The sequence below is a fragment of the Diadema antillarum genome, unplaced genomic scaffold (genome assembly GCF_040938485.1).
Source record: "Diadema antillarum isolate AM-2024a unplaced genomic scaffold, OU_Dant_1.0 scf00000217, whole genome shotgun sequence".
Classification (NCBI taxonomy): domain Eukaryota; kingdom Metazoa; phylum Echinodermata; class Echinoidea; order Diadematoida; family Diadematidae; genus Diadema; species Diadema antillarum.
The window spans coordinates 435,280-462,555 of NW_027271106.1; the positions used below are offsets into that span (position 1 = coordinate 435,280).

Here is a 27,276-nt window from a genome sequence, read left to right on the forward strand (position 1 = left end):
ATGAAGTAAGTAGAATCATGATGTCAAGTGTGGCGAAAGGTATAACGTTAGGCATGGGAGTACCATACCAGTATTGGTATCGGTAGTAAGTAGGGCACACGTGAATGACATGAGATGGTCTGCCATGAATGGTCCCATACGTTCGAATTGACGTTAGTCCGCATTGTGTGCATAGCAGATACATGTCAGTAGAAATAGTTATTAGAATCTATTTAACCCGCATAGATCTATAGATATAGATGTGTTTCATGAAGGCCAGATTGATTGCAGAACGAAATGAAGCAGGTCACAGCTGCATAGCAGAAGTAATTTATACAGAGTACAGAATGCCCGCATTTACCGCAGCAGCGACCCTATACCAGCTAGCGGGTATTGTAAAACAAGGAATGTTCGTGTACATTTTAAAGCAAAACATACGGACAACTGTGTTACAGCGCCCCGCGACGGGGTTAGCCCGCATGTGTTTCATGAAGGCCTGCATAGTGCATGATTGCAGAACTGTAAATGAAACAGGTCACATCTTTTTGTACGTGTGAAAAAATATAAGTTTAAAGGCATAAATTATTTACCATTTGCAGATGAAACGAAAACTCAGTATCATTGCTTCAAAATAGTTCTAAAAATCTAATTGGAGTTAGGGAAAGAAACAACCAATGACAATGTAAAAATTTGAACCAGTATAAAAAAAAAAAAATCGATGTTAACTTAGTTAAGTACACATTGTTAATATACAAAATGTTTTCATAGTTATGTCTTATGATAAAAATGTTTCCAGACTAAACCGTCTACTAGTTATGGTTTAATGAGAAAAATAATGATATCTCTTTTTATTGTAGGCCTTAGTAGTGCTAACATTTTTTATGGTACAATGTTTTGTGGTACAACTGACCTACACATATGCATCAAAAATGATTTTGTGAACATTTTTTTAAAGTCAGTGCTCCCAAAGGTAAACAGGACCTTTAAAATTTGATTAGATTTCGTGTTCCCTCGAGCGATCTTAATCTTTTACCATTCAGTTCAAATTCAAAAGACTTTAGAATCTTGGATAGTCAAGGCACTCAAGCTAAGAGTAAGACAATCCGAAGACGAAGTGCAAGTGCAGTGGCCAGTGCAGCAGTGAAAGACAGATAAAAATTTACTCAGCCATTGTCTCCAGACCAGTTGTAAATTTGCTAGTTAAGTACTAATGGTCCAAGACTGCACTTCCTTCTGATGTTGATTTGGAACTCACTGACCCACCAAATAACCAAAGAAATAGACCTAATCATTTGCCATATACAAGTATGTGCACTTACAACTCCTTGTATTTTCAATGTTTGTGTCCGTATTTTGTATGTCATGTTGTTGTTAATGTTATGTTTCGTGTATCTTCTGTGATACAGGTTGAATGTAGATGGCCTGCTGGTGTACTTCCCTTATGACTACATCTACCCTGAGCAGTTCATGTACATGCTGGAGCTGAAGAGACTTCTGGATGCTAAGGTGGACATCTCCTCCAAGTTGTCACAAAACCAACACTAGCTTACATAAGACTTTAAAGACATTATATTGCAGACATATGTGTGGGTTTCGGGTGTCATGTGAATGTCTGAACAATTTTGGACTCTTCATAATGCCCATTCCATGTGTGTGCCACTTGTTCAGTGATCTGCAGGTGGTGTGGTGTGACGTACGCAACAAACTATAGTTGGCTACTAAAAATTGACAGCTGTGGCCTTGACCAATTTATTGCTCTGTAATCTGAATGAATTAAGAATCACATGTGAAATTACACGTAAGTAAGGTCAACAGATGATCTACAGTACCTCTATTCTCAGAGATCGACCAGGTCATAACCATAGAAAATCACTTTATGACTGCTCATGTCACTAGCTAACATTGTTTTTCATATTCATATGGCACCAGTTGAGATCTTTGAGCACTGTTAAAGCAATTAGTATTATGAGATGACTACAGTATCTATGTAGGTGTCAAACCCAAAGTGTAAAAGTGACACACCTACACGATACTTTTCCAATGTATTGTTTTAATACAAGCAGGCAACAAATGGAAAAGTGTTACTGACTTACTTTCATTGAGCCCAACTGGAATTTGTGCAACAATATCTCTCTAATTGTTAAGACAGTTGTCAGCATTTGGTGAGGAGAAAATTGCTGAGATTTCGCTTGTTTGTTTGCTTGTTCAGTTTCCTTCATGCAACTGATGTGTGATATTCCAATTAATGTGCACTTTCCAAATCCTTCTCAGGGACATGGAGTGTTGGAGATGCCATCGGGTACGGGGAAGACGGTCTCCCTGCTGGCGCTGATTGTTGCTTACCTCACCACCAACCCTCACGACCTCACAAAGCTCATCTACTGTTCCAGAACTGTCCCAGAAATTGAAAAGGTAGGACATAATACGTCACATGCTTGCACACCATCTTCTTTTGTTATTGTGGTGCTCCTTTACAAAATGAAGCAGTGAGTTTCCTTGATGTAGAACATTGGGTAATGTGATAAAAATATTGTCCTTTGTCAACACTTTTACATAAAATACATTGTGAGTGTTATGGAGAGGAGAGAGCGCTGTAGGGACATCATCCATGGATCTCGGGAATACTACACAAGTCAAGTCATAAAAGTATTGTTGTGATGTGTTGTCTCTTTATCCCTGTCTTTTGGTGTGCAGTGTGTGGAGGAACTGCGGAGACTTCTGGAGTACATCGAACAGGAAACGGGTGAAACTCCAAACTTTCTTGGACTTGCTCTGAGTTCCAGGAAGAATCTCTGCATCCACCCAGTGGTGAGTGAGCAATTGAAAAAATAAGTAGACAAATTATTAGCCTTTGCATTTTATGTAAACTGATTAAAAATATTTCAATACAAGACAAGGGAAGGTCATTAAGAATGTAATGTTACCGTGTCCTATTTTATTATACTCTTTTGAAAGGTGTGATGTTGAAATCCAGGTATCTCAATGAAATTATAATGGAGGATGCCTAGCTTGAAAATAAGATTTACAAGGCCATGACAACATTTGCCATTGTACTTAAACAATGTGCTGAAGTATGCTTTTATTTTTAATTGCCAAATGAACAAGGCACTGGGTATGAAAATTGACTCCATCTTATACTTGGGTGTCATTTTCTTTTTAGAAATACCCGTACAGCATGTAAAAGAAGTATGCTGCTAAACGATGCAAGGTGCAATCATGGTTATTCATCTTTTGACATCAGTATAATTGAATGACGATTCAATTTGTCATGCATTGTAGTTATCATGGTTGTTGTAATAAATTACATGTAGTCAAACCTGTCTATATAGCGGCCACCCAAGTGAGATGAAAAACGTGGCCATTATAGACAGGTGGCTGTTCTTTGACATGCTTTTTCTCCTGGAGGGAATTGTTTTTAGTGGCCTTATACAACGGCAGGTGGCCGCTAAGACAGATTTGACTGTATTAAAAAAGAAATATAATTGAATGCTTGTACAGAAATCAAAGGTTTTGAAACCAATGCATAACATCATAATGCATACTTGTCTTCTGAAGGTGAGTCAAGAGAGATATGGGAAAGTAGTTGACAACAAGTGCCACGCCCTCACCGCATCCCATGTGAGACAACGCCGAGCACATGACCCGACCATCCCAGGCTGTGATTTCTACGAGGTTGAGTAGAGTTTGTCTTCTTTCTGTAGTTGTGACATTTACCCATGATTACACTTGATGTGATATCATAATACGAAAGTATGCCAACCCACTCCTGCTTTTATAGTAACTTCATCAATCCTGGTGCAGAAACAAGTAATTCTGAATATGTGGAATGTACCGGTAGTCCCTAGAGTTTGCTTATTGCCGTCGATATAAACAGGGATTGTGGGTCATTATAGCAAATGAAAAGAACTAATTACAATTTATGTCATCCATTATTGTACAGTAAAAATTCTAGCCATTGATATAGACCAGGATTGTGAGTATGATAACAATGAAAAAAAAAGAAAAGATTTTTATCATCCATTACTGTCAGTTACACATAATAGCCATTGATATAAACCAGGATTGTGGGTCATGAAAGCAAATGACCAAAAAAAAAACCCCAACAACAACCAACAACTGATTTATATCATCTATTATTGTGCAATTAAAAATTATAGATTCTGTCTGTGAGATTATATTTGGGTTCATTTCTAATGGTATTTGGCATTACAAATAGTCATAAAATTATAGAGTACTGACATTGCACCTGCATGATATGCACATTGCAAGACATTAAAAAATCTTCATAATCTCAAGTGGGAGTAATTCTTAAGGGAAAATTTATGTATGTGTCTGTGTGAAAAGAAAAGGTTCTAGATTAATTTGTGATCGTAAAACCTTTGAAATCAGGAGAATGCTGTTTTGTTTCTCCCTCTTCCAAGAATGTGTATAGACATTAAATAAGTATAAACACATTAATACACAAAAAAATCCTTGGGTATTCATCCACAAATTGATTAGAACCCTATCATTATATCCAGGAATTTGATGCGAGGGGACGGGATTCTCCCCTGGAGCCAGGAGCCTACAGTCTCGATGATCTCAAAGATGTCAGTCGGCAGAATAGCTGGTGCCCCTACTTCCTGGCTAGGTATACGGTAAGAGAGACAGACTGACAGCCTCTCCATTTGAGTTTTTATAATTTGATCTATTTCTTGTGCTGTAGTACAGTGTGAGGTGCATACAAGTAGACAACCTTTGCAAACTATTTTTCATTTTTGTTTGATTATCTTGTCATTGCATTTCTTCTGTCCTTTTGTTTTTATTAATTTCTTCTTTCTTTCGTTCTGTTATTCCATCATACATTCATTCATCAATATATCTAACCAGTAGCCACCTTTCTATCTATTTTTTCATCCATCTTTCTATCCATCCAGTTATCTGTCTGTCTGTCTGTCTGTTTATTTTCCTATCTTCTTATATGTTTACCTTTCTGTCTTTCCATGTGCTTTGGCTCTGCATGGTAGACATACATTTTCTCTTGAATTTCCCTTTGTAAGATTTCTTTCTGTGACTCATTAAAAAAAAACCAAAAAACAAAATGTCCCTACTGTGCCTGGCAGTATCTTTTATATAATGGTGTGGAAGGTTTTGCTGAAGTAATAATAGTTGCCTGCTTTTATATTTGAATGTGATAGATGGGCCATGCAAACCTGATTGTGTACAGCTATCACTACCTCCTCGATCCAAAGATTGCAGAACTAGTCTCCAAGGAACTCTCCAAGAAGTCCGTCGTCGTCTTCGACGAGGCTCATAACATTGGTAAAAGTCCATTAATTTTCTCTTAATTTGTATGAGTGGGCATCGGTAAAAGTCTATTAATTTTCTCTTAATTTGTATGTGTGAGCATCGGTAAAAGTCGATTGATTTTCTCTTAGTTTGTATGAGTGAGCATTGTTAAAAGTTCTGAATTTGCTGTCGTCCATGCTTAATTTTTGCCTTCATAGCATTTTTCATGTCATCACCAAATCACAGTTTGTACAATGAGTGAAGTACATCAGAAATTATGATTGTTGATACAAATGTATCTATTACAAGGATTTCACTTTGTAAGTGTTTCAAGGATGCAGGAGTATTATATTAAATAGTGTTTTAATCATTTTTAACTGTTCACCAAGTACTTTCATTGCTTGAAATTTGCATTTGAAGCAATTTACTACGTGATATCCTCTGGGAACAGTTACAATGGCGCCGGTGATGCATACTATCAAACTAATGCTTAGTGTTGTGACACGGATTGTCGCCCCTACACGGATTGTCGCCTCCTGCTCGGGGCGACAATCCGTGACGGGCGTTGGCGGCACGGATTGTCGCCCCCGTCACGGATTGTCGCCTGGCGACAATCCGTGATGAGGGCTGGCGGCATGGATTGTCGCCCGCCCTCGAAGCACATTTTGCTGGGTAATATCGTTCTGGACATAATCATTAAAATACTAACACATAACTTTCATGGCTACATCCATGCAAACGTGCCATGTAAAAAGTCATGGTGAGGTTTCAAGGAAGTGTGTTTGTGCTCGTGCACATGATAATTTAGTGTCCGTTTGTGTGTGTGTGTGTGTGTGTGATGGAAGAATGTGTTTATTATGTCAGTTTTTTGCGTTTGTGTTTTTTAGCTGCGCGTGGGGAGGGATACCTAGTAAGCTGTTGCTGGCATAAACGTTGATATTGATTTTATCAGCAGCTTTGAATTTGATGAGTTTGTTTGGCAGATTTGTATATGAATTCGGAGTGGAGCTTGCGTGCGGACGGATGCTGCTTTTCTGCATACGGTCCATTATGTCTTATTTATCAACATTGGGAAATCGTTTCATCAGGAAGGATTGTGGTATCGGTTCGGGTGTGCGTCGGTATGTGGGAAGGGGGTTACATTTCGTTATTGCAAAAGTTTGTTATTCTGAAGGCTCATTCGTCCGAAGGCTCATTCGTCCGAAGGCTCATTATTCCGAAGGTTCGTTATTCCGAATTTCATTTGTGGATCAACGAACCTCTAGGTATAGGGAATTGTGTGTTTCGGATAAATGAAGCCTCGGAAAAAACAGAAACTTCGGAATAACGAACCTTCGTGTGTGTGTGTGTGTGTGTGTATGTATGTATTTGGGTTGGTGAATGTGGGTGTGGGATGATTTAGGTTTTGTTTATTCAGGGGTTGGTGGGTTGGGGATTGGATTTGAAGAAGGATAGTTATAAATGGTATGACAGATGTTGGTAGGATTTAATATTTAAGATAGATGTAGGCCCTAGATTTGTTTCGGTTGGGGAGGGGAGGGGGTGGTCGGGTTTTTTTTTGTGACTGATTTCATTCTAGATTTGTGTAATGTATTTGTGTTTTTTTTATGTATATGCCCTTGTAAGTAAGAAGGTGTTACATGATCCAAACCAATATATTCAAGGAATATAGGTTTGGTAGGGCCTACATGTCAAAACTTTTTCGTGAAGAAATTATTAGTAGGGTTGGTCTATAATCAGTTATCTATCTTGAAGTGAGATTATTTGTGGTATAAATTGACAATGGATTTGTTTGTGTTTCGAATTGCCATTGTAACTTTTTTTTGTTTATGTTACACCCAGAATGGGTTGATTTATGAATGATTTGAATGAAATCAATAAATATCAAGGAAAAAAAGTGTTGAGTTGGTTTATTTGCATTATGAGGATTTGTTTGAGTGTTTGTTGGTGTTTGTTTGTGTTACGTATGTATTAGCGGTGTGCAATGGCAATATGTTTGTGCTAAAATCAACTAACGATTGACAAATTTTTTACGGCGTGTGGAAATTATTCGCTCATGCATAAAGCATGCCAAACCTATTCTGGGACAAAGAATAGTGGTATGGACGTTCTAGTTTATAAGACTGTTGGAAGAAAATGACTGCAGTGAAAAATGACAAATAACATTTGGGGAGGGTACCTCCCTCGTATGTATTTTCTCTCGGTCTCTCTCTCGCCTAGCCCGCCTCACCGCTGATATTGGTTGACACACCCATACTATTTTTAGATCAACGCTGGTGTGAATTCTTTAAACACGTGCTCATACAGTCTGAAGGCGTTTGTATTGCCACAGTAGCGCCACTATATTCCACATACATACGTAAGCATACAGGCACACGTATACACACTGACAAACAAACCACTACCACTATACAACCACCACACATGCACAGTTTCTACATATTGTATTGTTATACTCCAAACACACACACATACACACACACACACACACAACAAATCATACACATCACATATCATGCAGCTCACAATACACACACACACACACACACACACACATACGCATAACTTACCAGTCATACCCATCCCACCAAAGCTTAACACCGGAGGAACCACCCCGAGCCCGGGGCGACAATCCGTGACGGGGCGACAATCCGTGTCGCAACAAATTTTTTGCCAACACGGATTGTCGCCTTCGAGGTCAAAAACTGGGAACTGCACAAGCATCACGGATTGTCGCCAGGCAACAATCCGTGACAGGGGCGACAATCCGTGCCGCCAGCGCCCGTCAGGGATTGTCGCCCCGTGCAGGAGGCGACAATCCGTGTCGCAACACTTAGTCTTTTTGTATAGTATGCACAATATCTCTAATTGAATCAATGTTGTATCCTTAGAGTGATTTAATTGTGGTTGACCAATGTAGCATTGAACTACAAAATTTACAAACCCCTTGTAATCTTGATGTGGTTGGCACTATAATTCAATTTCTGTTACAGATAATGTCTGCATCGATTCACTGAGTGTACACATCAGTCGCAGAATTCTTGACAAAAGCTGCCAAAGCCTTGACGGACTTACGAGAAATATCAACCGGTAAGCATCTCATTCTCGCATCTCCTATATGGCTTGTAAATTCCATGTGTAGGTGTATATTGATTAGTTACATATATTCTAGTATGATTACAAAAGCAACTATAAAAACAGCCACTGTTTTTTTTTTCCCACCTGACCTTGTGCTACTTCTTTGTGAACTGCTCTTGGATGATGATGCATCCTGAATAGGATCAAAGAGACGGATGCCCAGCGGCTGAGAGAGGAGTACCAGCGGATGGTGGAGGGACTGAGGGAGGCAAGTAGAGCCAGGGAGACTGACGTCCATCTGGCCAATCCAGTGTTGCCAGACGAAGTACTGCAGGGTAGGTAGAAGAGTCCCGTCACCGAGATACAGCGAGTCCAGTGGTGACTCTCGACTTCACCATCTGAAAGACCAGGAATGTGTTCACACTATTTAACCCTTTGAAGACTAGTCCTGAGTATACTTGGGCAGGTGTCTATGGAAAATGCGTGTTATAGCAAAATCAGTCTGTCCTCAATGGGTTAGTGTCTGCAATATTGTCGTAGGTTGGCATCTTTCTATTTCTCATGAGATGTCTCGTTCTAGGATTTTTTGGGTGGTTGTTTATTTTGCGGGCATTCTGGTAACAGCTTGCAAATTTTGAGTGTGAGAAAACATAATACCAGAGGGCAATTAAACTGTAAAATTTGACAAAGCTGGTACAGATGCTAAAAAAAGAAGAAGAAGAAGAAGAAGAAAGAAGTATAAAGGACATGTATATATTTATTATATGGGCGAAAAGGACATTTCATATAACTTTGAAAAACAGGCAAGTATAGGCTTTGAAGGGGCTTTCATTTTTTTTTTTTCTGGTGGTATTCATTCTTGAATATCAGATGAGCCAGCAAACAGAAAATATGTAGTTTACAGATTTGCATAGGCCTGCAGGGAACTTGGGGATAGAAAAAGAAACTTTAAGCCATTTCTACTTATTATCATATTCCTCATCTGTTTTGAAACAGAGGCAGTACCAGGCAGCATTCGCACAGCTGAGCACTTTCTTGGTTTCATGAGGAGGTTTGTGGAGTATCTGAAGACAAGGTTACGGGTCCAGCACGTGATCGCGGAAACCCCCGCTTCATTTCTGAAGGATGTCTTTTCCCGGGTCTGCATTGAGAGAAAACCACTGAGGTAAAAACCTACCTCTAAATCACCCAAACATTCTGACATGTTCATTAGTTCATACTTTAAATACTTATCTGCCTCCTAATTTTTTTTTTTAATCTTGTTCACATGATGCCTTAAGAACATAAATGCATGATATGACACAAAGACAAAAAGACATTCATTTACACTGAAATATGTGGCCTAAAATAACATACTTCACATTATAGAAAAATAATGTATGCGTTTGTTCACATTTGGCAATGCCATCTTTATTCCTTTTTGAGTTTTTCTCATTGAAGCTCTATTCTTTCATCCCTAATACATGAATAACTTCTCACAAGAATGCCATTGAGGCTGCAAACAAACAGATTGTATTAAGCTCATTACAAATATGATGATGATGATCATCATCATCATCATTATCATTCTCATTCTTTTTCTCATTATCATTCTCATTCTTTTTCTCATTCTCATTCTCATTCTAATCATTATCATTATCATTCTCATCATTATCATTATCATTATTACCATTATTGCCCATTGCAGAATGATAGATTAAATAGCTGTGTTGCCAGTGTTTATCGTTTTGCCTTTACTGCAGATTCTGTGCGGAGAGGTTGGACTCCCTCCTCCGTACCCTTGAGCTGACAGACATGCAGGACTACTCATCCCTAATGCTTGTGGCGGCCTTTGCCACGCTGGTCAGCACGTACACCAAAGGTCAGTAGTTGCTTGACCACCACCTCTGCGTCTTGGTAATTCCCATCATTCCATATTAGACAGAAGATGGTCAGTTTTATAGCGTACTGTCAAACCAGAAACATTCGTGGCATGAAACTTTTTTGAATTGGCTCCTGGCATGCAGCGCATCATGTGTGGACCCAAACTTTTGTGTGCTCTTTACTTTGCCAATCTTGGTTCCTCACAAAATTCACGATAGTTTCATGCATGTGAAAATTTCTGGTTTTACAGTACTGTAGATGCTGAATTTTTACACTGGGGGGCTATTTACTCAAATTTTGGTCAAAGGTCAAAAAAATTCACAAATCTGACATCCCACCAATATATTGCCCTTCAGTTATGGGAGTATTAAGTATGAGACCAATACACACACACATTTAACATGGGCAGGCAGCAGCTGCACACAGATACCTAGCCTACTGTGTGCACATGCATGCCTTCAGTTATGTCTGTGAGTTTCATGCAATACGATATTCACATCCCGATTGGGAATTCCACCGCCTGCAAAATATTTGGCATCTGTAGTATACTATAGGTCATAGATCAGTTTTGTCCTCATCATTCCTTGTTCTTTGTGCCGTCGGTTAATGTACAAAGTGTAATTCCCCATAGGAGCACTGGCGTAGCCAGGGGGGGGGGGCGATGGGGGCGGGCGCCCCCCCTAAGATTTGGACCTGGGATTTGGGAGGCGGAAAAAAAAAAATGCGTGTATACTGTATGCATGGACATGAAGCGGGTCTCCTTTGCAACCTTTCATCAAATAAGATATTTTTTTTTGAATATTTCACTCAAAGTGTGCACCAGATCGTTGAATTTCAATTCAAAATATGCAAAATCTCTCGTGCTTGGGAGGGGGTATCCCCCTCCCAAACCCTCCCCCTCTGTGCCTCTTTCCCTAGCTAAGTACACTTTTTAGATTTACAAAAAATTATGAATAATTCTGAGTGCACAAGACTTATCACTTATATTCCTAAAACTCAAGGTTCCTTCATGTATAAGGGGAATTTCCCCTTTTAATCGACCCTTTCCTCCCTCAGCCCCCCCCCCCATTTTTTTTTTTTTTGTTGTGATTTCCCAAATGTTGATTCCATCAAATATGCGTATACGAGATATCTCAATTTCAACCTTAAAAAGGCAAAAGCTCCATCGGAAGGGAAGGGTGGAGATAACACTCGCCAACGCCTTCTCCCTGCTCGCCCCCCCCCCCCCCCGCCATGCATAGAAGTAGACTGTGGCTATACCCAGATCGCTTTATTTCAATTCTAAAAACGCAAAAGCTCCGCGAGCGGGAGGGGGAATCCCCCTTCCCCTAAGCTCTACCTCACTAGACTTTATGCATACACACAGATGGTGCACATTCGGAATAAGAGCTAAATTCCGTGATTTTAACACTTCGATGAAAAAGTATTGCACCAAAACTTTGCACCAGATCGCTGAATTTCAGGTCTGAAAACGCAAAATCACCTTCGTGTGGCAGGGGATATGCCCCTATCTACACCTTCGTGTGCATGTTTTTTCTGCTTGATTGCTGAACAGACACCGTTCATGATATTCAGTGTAAGAATTAATACAAGAAGACTAGTGTATTTAAATTATACCATTTTATAGGCAAATTGTTCAATAATAATCTACACTAAAATATACTGCAACCTTAAACAAGTGGGACTGTTTCAACTCGTTAAAACACGCAAAAACATGCATCAAATTGCACCATTTGCAACGTCAAAATGCAAAAAGTTCTCACCGTGGGAGGGGAGACACCCCCCTCCCACACCCTCCCCTCCCCCCTCGCTCGCTCCACTCGCTCGGGTTCAGTCGCGTTCATGATATTCAGTGAAAAGAATTAATACAAGAAGTGCATTTAGATTACACCATTTTAAAGGCAAATTGTTTCATAATAATCTACACTAAAATATACTGCTACCTTAAACAAGTGCGACTGTTTCACGTCGATAAAACGCGCAAAAACATGCATCAAATTGCACCATTTGCAACAACAAAATGCAAAAAGTTCTTACCGTGGGAGGGGGGACATCCCCCCTCCCACACCCTCCCCTACCCCACCACTCGCTCTGCTCGCTCGGGTTCAGTCGCGTTCATGATATTCAGTGAAAAAAATTAATACAAGAAGTGTATCTAAATTATACCATTTTATAGGCAAATTGTTCAATAATAATCTACATCAAAATAAACTGCTACCATAAACATGTGGGACTATTTCACGTCGATAAAACGCGCAAAAACATGCATCAAATTGCAACATTTACAACATCAAAATGCAAAAATTTCTTACCGTGGGAGGGGGGACACCCCCCTCCCACACCCTCCCCTTCCCCGTCGCTCGCTCCGCTCGCCCGGGTTCAGTCGCGTTCATGATATTCAGTGAAAAGAATTAATACAAGAAGTGTGTTTAAATTACACCATTTTATAGGCAAATTGTTTCATAATAATCTACACTAAAATATACTGCTACCTTAAACAAGTGCGACTGTTTCACGTCGATAAAACGCGCAAAAACATGCATCAAATTGCACCATTGCAACATCAAAATGCAAAAAGTTCTTACCGTGGGAGGGGGGACACCCCCCTCCCACACCCTCCCCTCCCCCCTCGCTCGTTCCGCTCGCTAGGGTTCAGTTTCCTTCATGATATTCAATGAAAAGACTTAATACAAGAAGTGTATTTAAATTATACCATTTTATAGGCAAATTCTTCAATAATAATCTACACTAGAATATACTGCTATATGCCTTAAACAAGTGGGACTGTTTCACGTCGATAAAACGCGCAAAAAACATGCATCAAATTGTACCATTTGCAACATCAAAATGCAAAAAAGTTCTTACTGTGGGAGGGGGGACACCCCCCTCCCACACCCTCCCCTACCCCCTCGCTCGCTCCGCTCGCTCGGGTTCAGTCGCGTTCATGATATTCAGTGAAAAGAATTAATACAAGAAGTGTATCTAAATTACCCGGTATACCATTTTATAAGCAAATTGTTCAATAATAATCTACATCAAAATAACCTGCTACCATAAACAAGTGGGACTGTTTCACGTCGATAAAATGCGCAAAAACATGCATCAAATTGCACCATTTACAACATCAAAATGCAAAAAGTTCTTACCGTGGGAGGGGGGACACCCCCCTCCCACACCCTCCCCCCCCTCGCTCGCTCCGCTCGCTCGGGCTCGCTCGCTTCGCTCCCTCGCAGACTAACCGCCCCCCCTAAGATGAAATCCTGGCTACGCCGTTGCATAGGAGTAATACAATATGTGACACAGCAGGTTCCTGAAAGCAAAGGTTTAAAAGTCATTCCCAGTCTTTGTTATTATACGGTAGCACTTGAACTTTTAAACAGCTAGAAATTGAATGGGATGTTAAAGGGATCGTATAGTTTTGGTTGTGACCTAATTTCAGGTATCTAACATTTTTGGGTGAGATAATGAGAAACCTCTCATGAAATATGAAAGAGCATGTAAATCCATGAGGAATTCAATGTTTATTTGATGAAAATAGGTTTTGAAATGGCTGAGATATCCAAAACAGAGCGATTCTAAAAAGTGTGGGACCCACATTTTATTACGATCACTTTGTTTTCCTTTGTTTTTGGATGTTTCAGCCATTCCAAACCTGATTTTCATCAAATAAACTTTGAATTCCTCTTAAAATGGTATGCTCTGTACTATTTAATACTCGTTTTCTTGGTATCTTGCAAAAACTTAAAAGCCCAATTTTCATCTCCACCAATACTGTACTATCCCTTTAAGATGAAGTGGAATCAGTGAGTGTGACTTCATCGTTAATTTTGTGCAAAATGTCATGATCCTTGTTGCTGCGGTCATGATTGTTATTGAAATGGCATACATCATGATTTTGTATGCAAGAAGTAAATCATTGAAGTAGTTAGTAAATATTTTCTTACAGAGGAAAATGTTTCATTTCCCCTCAGGTTTCAGTTTGATCATTGAACCCTTTGATGACAAGACTCCCACAATATCAAACCCAGTCCTTCATTTTAGGTGAGCAAAGCCACATTAACATTTTTCAGCAGTAGAAAAAAAAAAGAACACAGATTTTTCATTCAGTTGCTTGTGTCTACAGAGAGTGTTTATTCTTTTCATTCATTTGTAGCGAATAGATATAGTGTGTTGTTCTTGTGGATGTAAGAGAGTATACCTCATCCCATGTACATGTTCTACTTTGTGGAGTAAAAATTCTGAAATTGCCTGTTTTCCTCAATCAGCCCTATGGAAGAAACATGTGTTTGTTGTGCTGAATATTAACTCAGAACTTGTTTTAATTTTTTTTCCTACACACCTCATTTAATACAGCACACTTGCATGCACCATCTACATACATGCAATGAACTACAGCTAAGACTGTGAAAGTTAATGCCCATATGAAAATATAATTTTTTTTTTCTTTTGCTCCACCATCACCAGTTGCATGGATGCATCCATCGCCATCAAACCAGTGTTTGACAGGTTTCAGTCGGTCATCATCACATCGGGGGTAAGTCTGTCGACGTTAACTTCCCACAGCCATCGGGTCCCTTCGAGCTGTTTACAGTGTAATGCAGCTGAATTGAAGGCTGCACAGTGTCAATCTTGAAATTCTCATTAGCCCCAATGTTTGGCTGAAAAAATAATGTAGCATATTATAGGCATATGAAAGGATGGATCTTTTAGAATTGTGTGGCATGCCTGTAATTTTCTTGTTGCTGTGACCATGAGGTCTATTCCTGAGGTATTGCCATAACTTAAAACCCAGAAAAGAAAAATTTAGCATGTTTCTCAGATGTTTGACAAATGCATTTACTTGCTAAATGTGATCGTGTGTGTGTGTGTGTGTGTGTGTGATGATTCATGAATGATTTGAATGAAATCAATAGATATCAAGGAAAAACAAAAAAGAGTGTGTGTGTGTGTGTGTGTGTGTAAGTAAAATGTCTTAATGTCGTGAAAGTTATTTGTGTGTTTGTGTCAGTGGCAGTGTGCTTGCTCATGTGTGCGTGCCTGTGTGTTATACATTGAATTGTAACTCATTCTGCCGTATGATGGCATTTGTCAATTTCTTCTCATCTACTCACAGTCAAGCTCATAGTTTAACAGCTGCCCTTTTGTTCTCCTTCCATCTACCAGACCCTGTCTCCGCTGGACATGTATCCCAAGATCCTTGACTTCCGACCGGTTACCATGGCATCGTTCTCCATGACGCTGTCTCGCAGTAGCATCTGCCCCATGGTGAGAAAGTGTTTAATACCATTGGCAGAGCTGCTAGTGACATCAACTTTTTTTCCCTTTTGTGCGTAGAACCATTTCATGAAATTTGTCACATACAGCTTTCTCAGGTTTGTTACCATGTGGTAGGCGATCATTATCAATGAGGCGAGCTGATGGTGTCCACTGGCATTTTGCTTACTGTACAATTACTTCAATAAAGTACAAATCTTGTACAGTGTAGGTGTACCGTGTGAGTTAGTTAGTTTTTTTGTTTGTTTGTTTGTTTTATGCAGTGAGTGATTTCTTTGCCTTGCATTCTTATAAAAAATGAACCTGAATTTGTGAAAATGCATTTCTAGTTTGATTGATGGCATCATTGTAAGGCACAAGTACATTATGGTATAGGAAGAGCAGAAGCATCCTAAGAAACTGTGTGCAGCAATCCAATTGCTCTAGGTTTGCTCGGTTCTGTCTTCTCATCTCATGCTATGTTTATCTTTTTGCTTTCTTCCCCCTTCCTCAAATCAGATTGTAGCAAGGGGGAATGACCAGGTGGCAATCTCATCCAAATTTGAGAGCAGAGAAGATGTTGGTAAGAATACTAGTCAGTTTTTGTTAGGTTTGTGCACTGATAAGCCAGATAGAATCACTGGACATCATAAATATATATGCTGCCACGTTTGTTTGTTTTTTGTGGGGTTTTTTTTGTGTGTGTGTGTGTATGTGTATGTGTTTTGTTTGCGGAAGTTGGCTCCCCTGATTTTTTCTACTGACGGGTAGAGAAAAAGAGACGCATGAAATTATTTAAAAAAAAATATGCATGAAATTATTTTTAAAAAAATCCTTTCTTTATCTCTATTTGAATAGCCGTCATCCGTAACTATGGCAACCTGTTGGTGGAACTCTCCAACATCGTCCCTGATGGCATGGTGGCCTTCTTCACCAGTTACACGTACATGGTAATGATTTTTCCTTATTTCTGAAGTGTTTGTTAATAGATAAAGTGGACAAGGCTGTCACTGTGGGAGTTATTCAGATATATTGATTGTCATTTCAGTTTAGTCCTTATACTAGTTATCTAATCTTTTAAACTTGGTGAATATTTCCAGCCTTATGTGGCTTCTAATAAGATGTGTTTTTGTCTGGTGTTGTTGTTTCTTTGGTTTGATTCTTTTGATTTCTTTTCAATTTTTTTGGTACTTCATAGAATAAGCTCTTTGCAAATTCTGAGAAACTTTTGGTTTGTTGTGATCAACCACAGTATATGAATAGTGGTATGCATGATATTTTTATGCACATTGAAGTGGATGGGGAGCATGAACTCCAGTCTATCCCATCTTTCATGAAATTTTCTGTATAGACTAGGATATCAGGTAGTTCTTCATAAATTGGGGGGAAAAAGTGGCAGAAGAATTTATAAAAATCATACAATTAGGATGAAAAAGATATTGAATGAGAAGAGAGAGGATAAAATAGAAAGTTACCAATATAAGGCATTTGCATGCACTACTTTATTCTGATGTATAAAAAGTCGCTTGGCTTCCACTGTTCACTTGCAGGAATCCGTGGTGGCAACCTGGTATGAGCAGGGAATCATCGACAATGTGCAGAAGAACAAGCTGCTCTTCATAGAAACCCAGGATGCAGCGGAGACCAGTATCGCACTCAACAACTATCACAAGGTTGGAGAGCATAGCCCCTTGATAGTCAAATGGATTAATATTGATTATGTTGATTCAAGCATGTGTGTGTGACTGTGTGATTGTGGGAACCTTCAATGATACACAATATTTTGTTATTGTAGAGATAGAAGGAGCAAGTGAAGTTGAGAGTTGTACACCTCTCCATTTGTGCTTGATAGATTGATAGAAAGACTGGCTTTCGCTGAAAATTAACTGATATTACTGCTACGTATGCATGGTTGACCCTAGGTAGGTAGATGGACAGATAAACAAAGAGATAGCAAATATTTTTGTCCCCGCCGAACGAGTTCGAGCAGGGGACTATGAAACGGGCTCCGTACGTGTGTGTGTCCGTGTGTCCGTCCGTCCGTCCGTCCGTGTGTCCGTGTGTGCGTCCGTGTGTGATCAAAATCTTTAATTTGCTACTTCTCTGTCATTTATGAGCCAATTTTGATTCTGTTTGCTTTATATGATAGCACTACATGGGAGCTTTGAAACTTCTACACAGTATTTCAGTCGTGACCTTTGACCTTGACCTTTGACCTATATTGTACATTTTGCTACAAAATGCTACTCCTTCGCCATTTCTAACCCGATTTCGATTCCGTTGGCTTTATATGATGGCACTAGGTGAGGGCTTCAAAACTTCTACACAGAATTTTGACCTTTGACTTCTTTGACCTTTGACCTTGATTTTTGACCTATATTGTACATTTTGCTACAAAATGCTACTCCTTCGCCATTTCTAACCCAATTTCGATTCCGTTTGCTTTATGTGATGGCACTAGGTGAGGGCTTCAAAACTTCTACACAGAATTTTGACCTTTGCCTTCTTTGACCTTTGACCTTGATTTTTGACCTATATTGTACATTTTGCTACAAAATGCTACTCCTTCACCATTTCTAACCCGATTTCGATTCCGTTTGCTTAATGTGATGGCACTAGGTGAGGGCTTCAAAACTTCTACACAGAATTTTGACCTTTGCCTTCTTTGACCTTTGACCTTGATTTTTGACCTATATTGTACATTTTGCTACAAAATGCTACTCCTTCGCCATTTCTAACCCGATTTCGATTCCGTTTGCTTTATGTGATGGCACTAGGTGAGGGCTATTTTGACCTTTGCCTTCTTTGACCTTTGACCTTGATTTTTGACCTATATTGTACATTTTGCTACAAAATGCTACTCCTTCGCCATTTCTAACCCGATTTCGATTCCGTTTGCTTTATGTGATGGCACTAGGTGAGGGCTTCAAAACTTCTACACAGAATTTTGACCTTTGACTTCTTTGACCTTTGACCTTGATTTTTGACCTGTATTGTGCATTGGCTATAAATTGCTACTCCTTCGCCATTTCTAACCCGATTTCGATTCCGTTTGCTTTATGTGATGGCACTAGGTGAGGGCTTCAAAACTTTTACACAGAATTTTGACCTTTGACTTCTTTGACCTTTGACCTTGATTTTTTACCTATATTGCACATTTTGCTACAAAATGCTACTTCCGGCGGGGACATATATTACGCACCGCGTAATTTCTACTTTTCCTTGTTGTTTGTGTATCAATAATAGGGTTTTGCTATGCTGCATGTGAAGTAATTATCAGACCCTTGATCCATGTCATATTTATCTTGAAAATTGATTCCTCAGTGTGAGTTTTTGTGATGAAATGATTTGTGTAGTTCTGATTCCCTACAAGTGCTTTACTGCTGTTCGAAGAGAAGCCCGTCAAAAAGTTCACAAATATTTGGGCAGTGAGTGCAAATATTTACAGGTTTCTCTGTCACCAAGTTGTATCAATGGAAAGCATGGTTCAGAGTTTGTCTTTTCACAAGTGAATTCCTGAAATAGTAGAAAATATGTAAACATGCCTGTCATATTGTGTGTTGTTGTTTTGTTTTTGTGCTGCTTTCCAGAAAGGCTTGTGGTGTCTTCCAAATTTCTTTGTCATTTTTTTTTTTATTCATTTTGTTTTATTTCCTCCAGGCATGTGACAATGGGAGAGGAGCCATATTGCTGTCAGTTGCCAGGGGCAAGGTTTCTGAAGGCATTGACTTTGGTAAATGATAATATTTGATGTGTAACCCCTCTGTGTAGGTCAATCAATCATCAAGTTTGATATGCTGGATTTAACTGTGTAGATACAAGGAAGAAATAAAAAGAACAAATTTATTAAGGAATCAATTGGCACCACGATAAAATTCCAATTTGTTCCATCAGTTTGAAGAATTGACCCAGAAAGACCCGAGAGGTCACAAACTTTGATGAACCTTGACGAAATCTTGATGAAATCCCCCTTCTCACTACCAGAGTGATTGCTCTCGAGTGAAACAATGTATCTAGTTTGATATTACTATCTGATTTGCTTGCTCTTTGTTATAACATGCAGTTGAAATGTGATGGAAATGAGGTTTACTTTTGGTGATACACTGGAACATCATTTCATTAATTGATAACCTTTTTTTTATGATTTTAGAACAATGTGTGCATGTTTCATACATTGATTTGAGTTTGGATTTAGCAAACAAAAACAATGAAAACAAACAAGAAGTTTATATCTTGTACTATAAATAATTGATTCTATCTACCCCCGTCTTCCCATTCCTACTTTTGCCCACAATTTGGTATGCAAGTGAATAATATCTTCGTGTATCATACGGTCAGCTATGAATGTACGATATTATCATCGTATATGTAATCTTTATCGATACATTTTCTTCTCGCGTCAAAACAATTCGGTGATGCTATTCTGTGCTCTGACCATTGCCAGACCACCACTACGGCCGGGCAGTGATCATGTTTGGTATCCCCTACGTCTACACCCAGTCCCGCATCTTGAAGGCGAGGCTGGAGTACCTCCGGGACCAGTACCAGATCAAGGAGAATGACTTTCTCACGTTTGATGCCATGAGGCATGCTGCCCAGGTAAAACGAATTCGATTAGTTTGCATTAACTTGCTCATTGCCTTTTTGTGAGCAAAAAGTAGATAAAGGTTACTCCTTTTTATGCCTCCGCCACGAAGTAGTGCCGGAGGCATTATGTTTTCAGGTTGTCCGTCCGTCCGTCCGTCCTTCCGTCCGTCCTTCCGTCCGTCCGTCCTTCTGTCCATCCGTAATTAATTTTGTGGCAAGCGTAACTAAAAAACCTTTTGAGGTATCCTAATGAAACTTGGCATGTATGTGTATTAGGGGGTGAAGTTGTGCCTGTCAATTTTTGGGTGCACATGCTCAAGGTCAAAGGTCAAAAGGTCAAGGTCATATACGTAAAATTTCACTATTTCCTCCATATCTATGCATTGCCTGACGATATTTTCTTGAAACTTAGTGTATACATGTATTACCCAATTAAGATTCTGTGGTGAAAGTTTGGCGTCATGAGGTCAAAGTTCAAAGGTCAAAAGGTCAAGTAGAAATATTAAAATTTCACTTTTTTCTCTGTACCTTGGAAATTGTTCAAGATATCTTCATGGAACATAGTATATATACATGTACTGACTGGCAGTGATTATCTAGAGAATTTAGGGTTCATGGGGTCAAAGTTCAGGGGTCAAAGGTCAAGGGCAACACTTCAAAATTTTACTATTTCCCTCATATTTATGCAATGCCAGCAGGATTATTCTTTTTTACACTTTGTGTATGCATGTATAACCCAATAGAGATTCTCTGTTCAGTTTTTTTCTTTTTTTTTTGCCTCAAAGGTCAAAAGGTCAAAGATCAAGTGAATGTACTGAACTAACTGTTTCCTCCATATCTAGGAAATGGTTCAAGTTATTTTGAAACTTACTACATATATTTGCATGTTCTGCCTGACGGTGATTATCTTAATATGAATTCTAGGGTCAAAGGCCAGATGAAAATGGCAACAATTTACTATTCAATACAGAAATTACACTTTTTCTCCATACCTTGAAAATTACTCATTGCATAAACTTATGAATGGATCAAAGTCAAGTTAAAGTTCTTAAATCTCCAAATACATGCTCTCCTATTCATCCAATTAAACCTAGGTCAAGGAAGGTGAACATTCAACACATTTGTGACAAACTTGTCATTTTAATATTTTGCCAATTTTGTGAAAATGTAATCACATGTTGTCCACATGTACTATATAGACCTATTAAGAGAACTATGCATTAGGCCAAAAAAAAAAAATTGTTGCATTGGCGTAACATGAGATTTTCAAATAGGGTCGGTCGGGCGGATTTTTTTTTTTTTTTTTTTTTTTTTTGCTACCTGCATTTTACGTGTAAAACTCGTGCTCAGCTCAGTAAACAGTTACAACTGCTGCACCGAATGTGCTGTGTTCATCTATTCTACAAATCATTTATGAGGCCGATATTACTGGAATTATACCCCTTCACAGAATTTAAAGATGTTGAAATCCCTATCCTGAATGTTTTCACTTCATATTTTACTATTTTGACTTAGATAAGATAGATGCAAATTGACCCATATGTACGATCTTTTAATCGCACACGGCGATCTCTATTACAGTCCCACATATACAGATTCGTGTAAGTTCTCCACACAAGAAACCTATGGCAAAACTGTGCACAATACATCGCAGTCTGAATGCTACGTATACACTGAATAAATCTTGTTAGAGTACGTGTCCGTGTTGGAAACAGATGACGTACTGATCAAGGAAGGCTTATGCGAGGCGCTAGATCTCTCCCTCCTACATCCGATATCCCCAGAGCCATTTCCACTTCCGGGTTTGTGCGATCGCGATCGCAATCAACAAGATATATGATATCGATAGCAAAAAAAAATAATAAAAAAACATGGGGTCGGCGGAATTTTTAGGGTCGGGCGGGTTACGCCAATGCAACAATTTTTTTTTTTTGGCCTTATGGCGGAGGCATACCAGTCGCCATAGCGACATTTCTAGTTTAATTTGTTTTACATTGTGTATTTTATTTCTATCTACAGCGTATGTGTATTTTCATCTATATGTATATGTTTTCGTAGTATGCACATTTGATGATTCATTTAGTGCAAGCAAGCTACATTTCAGCATGCAGTCATCCCACGGACAAGGTTTTTTTATGCTTCCGCCAACGAAGTGGCCGGAGGCATTATGTTTTCGGGTCGTCCGTCCGTCCGTCCGTCCGTACGTACGTCCGTCCCGTTTTGTTTTTGTCGATATCTCAAGAACCGTGTGGTGGTTTTACATCAAACTTGGTATGAGGGTATATCCTGGAGGGATAATACTTTGTTTGGATTTTAGGGTCATGGGGTCAAAGGTCAAAGGTCACAGGTTATTTTGTGAAAAAAAGGTTGAAAATTCATGTTTTTCTCCATATCTCGCAAATGGTTCAAGGTATCTTCATGGAACTTAGAATATATGCTTGTTCCAATGGGCAGTGATTATCTAGGGAAGTTGGGGGGTCATGGTTCAAAGGTCAGGGGGTCAAAGGTCAAGGTCAACTCCTCAAAATATTAAGAGAACTATGCATTATGGCGGAGGCATACCAGTCGCCATAGCGACATTTCTAGTTTAATTTGTTTTACATTGTGTATTTTATTTCTATCTACAGCGTATGTGTATTTTCATCTATATGTATATGTTTTCGTAGTATGCACATTTGATGATTCATTTAGTGCAAGCAAGCTACATTTCAGCATGCAGTCATCCCACGGACAAGGTTTTTTTATGCCTCCGCCAACGAAGTGGCCGGAGGCATTATGTTTTCGGGTCGTCCGTCCGTCCGTCCGTACGTACGTACGTCCGTCCCGTTTTGTTTTTGCCGATATCTCAAGAACCGTGGTGGTTTTACATCAAACTTGGTATGAGGGTATATCCTGGGGGGATAATACTTTCTTTGGATTTTAGGGTCACGGGGTCAAAGGTCAAAGGTCACAGGTTATTTTGTGAAAAAAAAAAGGTTGAAAATTCATGTTTTTCTCCATATCTCGCAAATGGTTCAAGGTATCTTCATGGAACTTAGTATATATGCTTGTTCCAATGGGCAGTGATTATCTAGGGAAGTTGGGGGGTCATGGTTCAAAGGTCAGGGGTCAAAGGTCAAGGTCAACTCCTCAAAATATCACTACTTTCCTTATATTTATGCAATGCCTGAAAGTTTGTTTTTTTTAACTTGATGTATGCATGTATTACCCGATATATATTCTGTGGGAAGTTTCTTGCCAAAAGGTCAAAGGTCAAGTGAAAGTGTTGAATTGCACTTTTTCCTCCATATCTCAAAAGTAACTCAAGGTATCATCATGAAACTTACATATTTATGCATGTTCAACCTGACAGTGATTCTCTTTGGAACTGTGAGGTCAAAGGTCAAAGGCCAGGTGTAGATGATGCTATTTTCCCATTTGATATTGAAATTATACTTTTTCTCAAAACCTTGAAAATTACTCAATGCATAAACTTATAATCGGGTCAGAAGTCAAGTAAAAATCATCAGTTCCCCAAACACCTGCACTCTGACATTTTAATCATTCATCCAATTGAACCTAGTTCTAGGAAAGTGAACATTCAGCACACTTGTGGCAAACCTGTCATTTTGATATTTTGCCAATTGTGTGAAACTGTCATCACACATTGTCAAGACATTGTACTATAGACCTATTAGGAGAACCATGCATTATGGCGGAGGCATATCAGTCGCCGTAGCGATATATCTAGTTTTTATTTGTGCAGTGAATCAGGATTAGAGAGTAAACTTGCTTTGGAAGTCTGATTGTATGTATTTACATAACAACGTAATACTTTCCATTTCATTTCATACATGTAGGAGTAAAGAAACGATGAGTTACGAGGAAATTGATACTGTTGAAGGAGACTTGTGGGATACAGTATGGTATTACGGATGGTGCATATGTGGAGCAAATATGAGATAAATATTAATAAATGTGCTTTATGTTTGGAAATATCTGGAGGACTGGTAAGCAGTGATTTAATGATTTCTCAGTTTGTTTACTGTTTTTGTTTTTTTCCTCCCATAGTGTGTTGGACGTGCTCTCAGAGGAAAGACGGACTATGGCATCATGGTCTTTGCCGACAAGGTACAATTTGTGACCGACATCTTGTTTTCACCATGCAGTATGGCTGCAAAATACAGTGTAATAGACATTATGACATGCAGCTCCTTTCATACAAGATGACTGGAAAGTAGAGCTATGCATTTTGTATATTATGTATATCCCAGCTTTTCCTGAAGTTACCTGTTGCCTCCACGATATTGCAGCGCCCTCTACCTGTGGCAGATATTTAGCGCACCAAGTCCACCTAAGCCATAGGTTGATCTGTACACATTTGTTATTATGAAATAAGCAATACAGAAGAACGCATGCTCGTTACCAATCTTAAAATGAAATTTTTGCCATGCCTGCTGCTTGATATTGACAATTTAGAGGTGAAGGATGTTTTGTTGAAAATGAGAGCTTTGGGGATGATTACCACTTTGTTGCAATCATTGAGTATTGTGTACAGCATTTGATCATGAGTTTTTAGCTAGTACTTGCCAAAATAAATCACAAGTTGATCAGCTCTTCTTGATCTACCCTGCCTTTGTGTTGGCATCACTTTTTCTTCAATAATTCTATTTCTGATGTCCTGTTCATTACTAATTGTCAGTGTCATCTCTGCAGAAGAAAGCAGACGGTGACAGATTCCCTTGAAAACCTGTAATTATATTTGGATTGTTTGTGTTTTCTTGTATCAGCGGTATTCACGAGCAGACAAACGGGGGAAGCTCCCGCGCTGGATCCAAGAGTACATGAGTGACGGCGTCCTTAACCTGTCCACCGATGAAGCCATGCAAGTCAGCAAGCGATTCCTACGCCAGATGGCACAGCCTTTCAAAAGGGTAAGGTTGTCTATCTCGATGTATCAGTTGAGCATGGTGAATGGAGTTTCATGTCAGATGGGTTATTGGGCGCTGTATACACTACATCTTTTGTGAGTATGATATTGCAAATCAGGACTTGTAAGACAATATTGCAAGTGGTTGAATTTGCAATGGACAGTCGTAGTGAAGGAATGAGAACTAAGGACTATCCCTTTTCATCAGCAAAGTTAGTTATTCCCTACCCCCCCCACCCCACCCCATGATCGCTGAGATAATTATTCAATGTGTGTGTGTTTTGAGTGGCAATATTTTTGCAAATTTCATTAATGCAGAAATACCGTGAAATTTATCAATATTCTCCAGCGTAAAACAGTTTGTGATTCATTAGAGTTATTGTGACATCTAAAAATGTTGTTATGACTGCATCCTTGTAGTGGACACTGCTCTCTGTTTGGTAAATGTAGTTTCCATGCTATGATTTTGTTTTCTTTTTTGCACATATTTCTAGATATATCCTTCTATTGCAGTCGAGAATTACAGCTGGCAATAAAAGAGACAGGGCTAAAAATATTGATTTATATTGTGTGAAATATAGATTCTGTTCATGTTATCAGACACATACAATGTTGTGGATACAATTTTGGTTCCCCCTTTCATTCATGCAAATTACAAATGTACATTCACAAAAAGAAGGGGGATTTCTTGCTCACCTTAAAGATGTGACATTATTCCTGTCATTTGCATATTTGATATCAGCCAGCAAGACTAGCATAATGCTGACTTAATAGGACTGGCAGTGTGTGATGCTATGTGTGATGCTATTGCATGTAGTGGCCCCAGTGTTGCAATGAGCACACAAATTATTCAGCATGTAATGCAGTATTTATACAACATATGTCGCCTCAGAGACTTGGTCATGAAAATGATCTGCAGAGCACAATGAGGCACTTTGCGATTTTGACCACAATCTGATCCATGTGCAGTCACACCTCTTGAAAATCAGTGAATATCATGCATTATCCCTTGCTTGTGTGTGTGTGTGTGTGTGTTCTTGTTCTTGTTGTTTTTGTTGTTTGGATGGTGCTGCTTGATTCGTATCATCCCTGTTTTACCCAGCTCTGCAATTCAATCTCAGTGAATAACACAATCTGCATAATTCCGTGCAAACTTGTGTGAAATTTACTGCCTCCTTCCAGTAAATGGGGGTTTGAGTTTGCGAGAGACCTCTGAGAATGGAAGGGTTAGTGAGACCTTGTTTGGCAGACATTTTGTTCAGCAGACATAGACCTTGGCGCTTAAAGGGGATGACTAGTAACCGATCAGTGGGAATCAGTGGGAATGCTGAGGGATGATTGTTCCATTCCTTGTGGGATTCATTTAAGAGTACATTATATATCTACTGTTGTGTGAAAATTATTTGCTTCGGAACGGTCTCATATTCACGTAATGTGCAGATTAATGCCCCGTCACTGACCAGGGATGCTAACCTGGAAACATTAAACTGCACATTACGTGAATATGAGACCATTCTGAAGCAAACAATTTTCACACAACAATAGATTTATAATGTACTCTTAAATGAATCCCACAAGGATTGGAACAATCATCCTCCAGCATTCCCACTGATTCCCACTGATCAGTTACTAGCCATCCCCTTTCATGGGTCTTTCTCTTTCAAGTAGCAATTGTCTAGATCAGGATACAGTGCCGCTGTAACCCTGAAGTGATGTTTTTTTCTTGTTGATATTCAACAGGAGGACCAGCTGGGGATGTCCCTTCTTACCTTGGAGCAGCTGAACTCGGAGGAGATGAAACAAAAACTGGACCAGACTGTGCACCAAGTGTGAACGAGGAGCGGCGGAGTCAGTAACCGTGGTAACGGTAGCTCATACACCAAACAGAGACATTCCTCGTATCATCTGTGCTTGATAAAACGTTCAGAAATGATGCCTTGACTTTGTGGTCCTGGTGGCGAGTATCAATGATTCAGGCAGAAATGGTTGAAGTTTCTTTAAGGATTGGGCGTGGCTCAGTATACGTCATGCACCCAGATGTTCATGAGGCAGAGCACGTTTTGCCTGCCATGGACTGAACTAATGACAAGTATCCCAGCTGTTGGGATGCCGTGGCAATGAATGACCTCGCTTCCAAAAAGACAGCTTCAGGCCACACTCAGAGTGGAAGATCAAGTGATTGGTGGATGCTTCACACAGAAAGGCATCGCCATTTCCGTACTTCCAGGACATCCCGCAAAGAGATTATGTGGTATTAAAAAAAAGACTTCTCAGTTGCATTATGGTAGCTTATAACAGCACTTTCTCTGAGTTTAATAGTGTCATATGGCAGATGACTT

The 27,276-nt window shown here is 39.3% G+C and overlaps 1 protein-coding gene across 1 annotated transcript; it reads left to right on the top strand.

The window, feature by feature from the left end:
* On the top strand, window positions 1-26,815 carry LOC139724486 (general transcription and DNA repair factor IIH helicase subunit XPD-like). The gene is made up of 22 exons (XM_071635620.1): window positions 1-5; window positions 1,386-1,485; window positions 2,251-2,391; window positions 2,674-2,787; window positions 3,535-3,651; window positions 4,500-4,616; window positions 5,157-5,280; window positions 8,241-8,337; window positions 8,527-8,660; window positions 9,322-9,490; window positions 10,068-10,186; window positions 14,160-14,229; window positions 14,653-14,722; window positions 15,352-15,453; window positions 15,961-16,024; window positions 16,300-16,391; window positions 16,992-17,114; window positions 19,102-19,174; window positions 19,886-20,040; window positions 24,079-24,138; window positions 24,798-24,941; window positions 26,678-26,815. The coding sequence occupies exons 1-22, from the start codon at window positions 1-3 to the stop codon at window positions 26,768-26,770; spliced, it is 2,283 nt and encodes a 760-aa protein (XP_071491721.1). The 3' UTR covers window positions 26,771-26,815.
* Window positions 26,816-27,276: the final 461 nt, after the last annotated feature.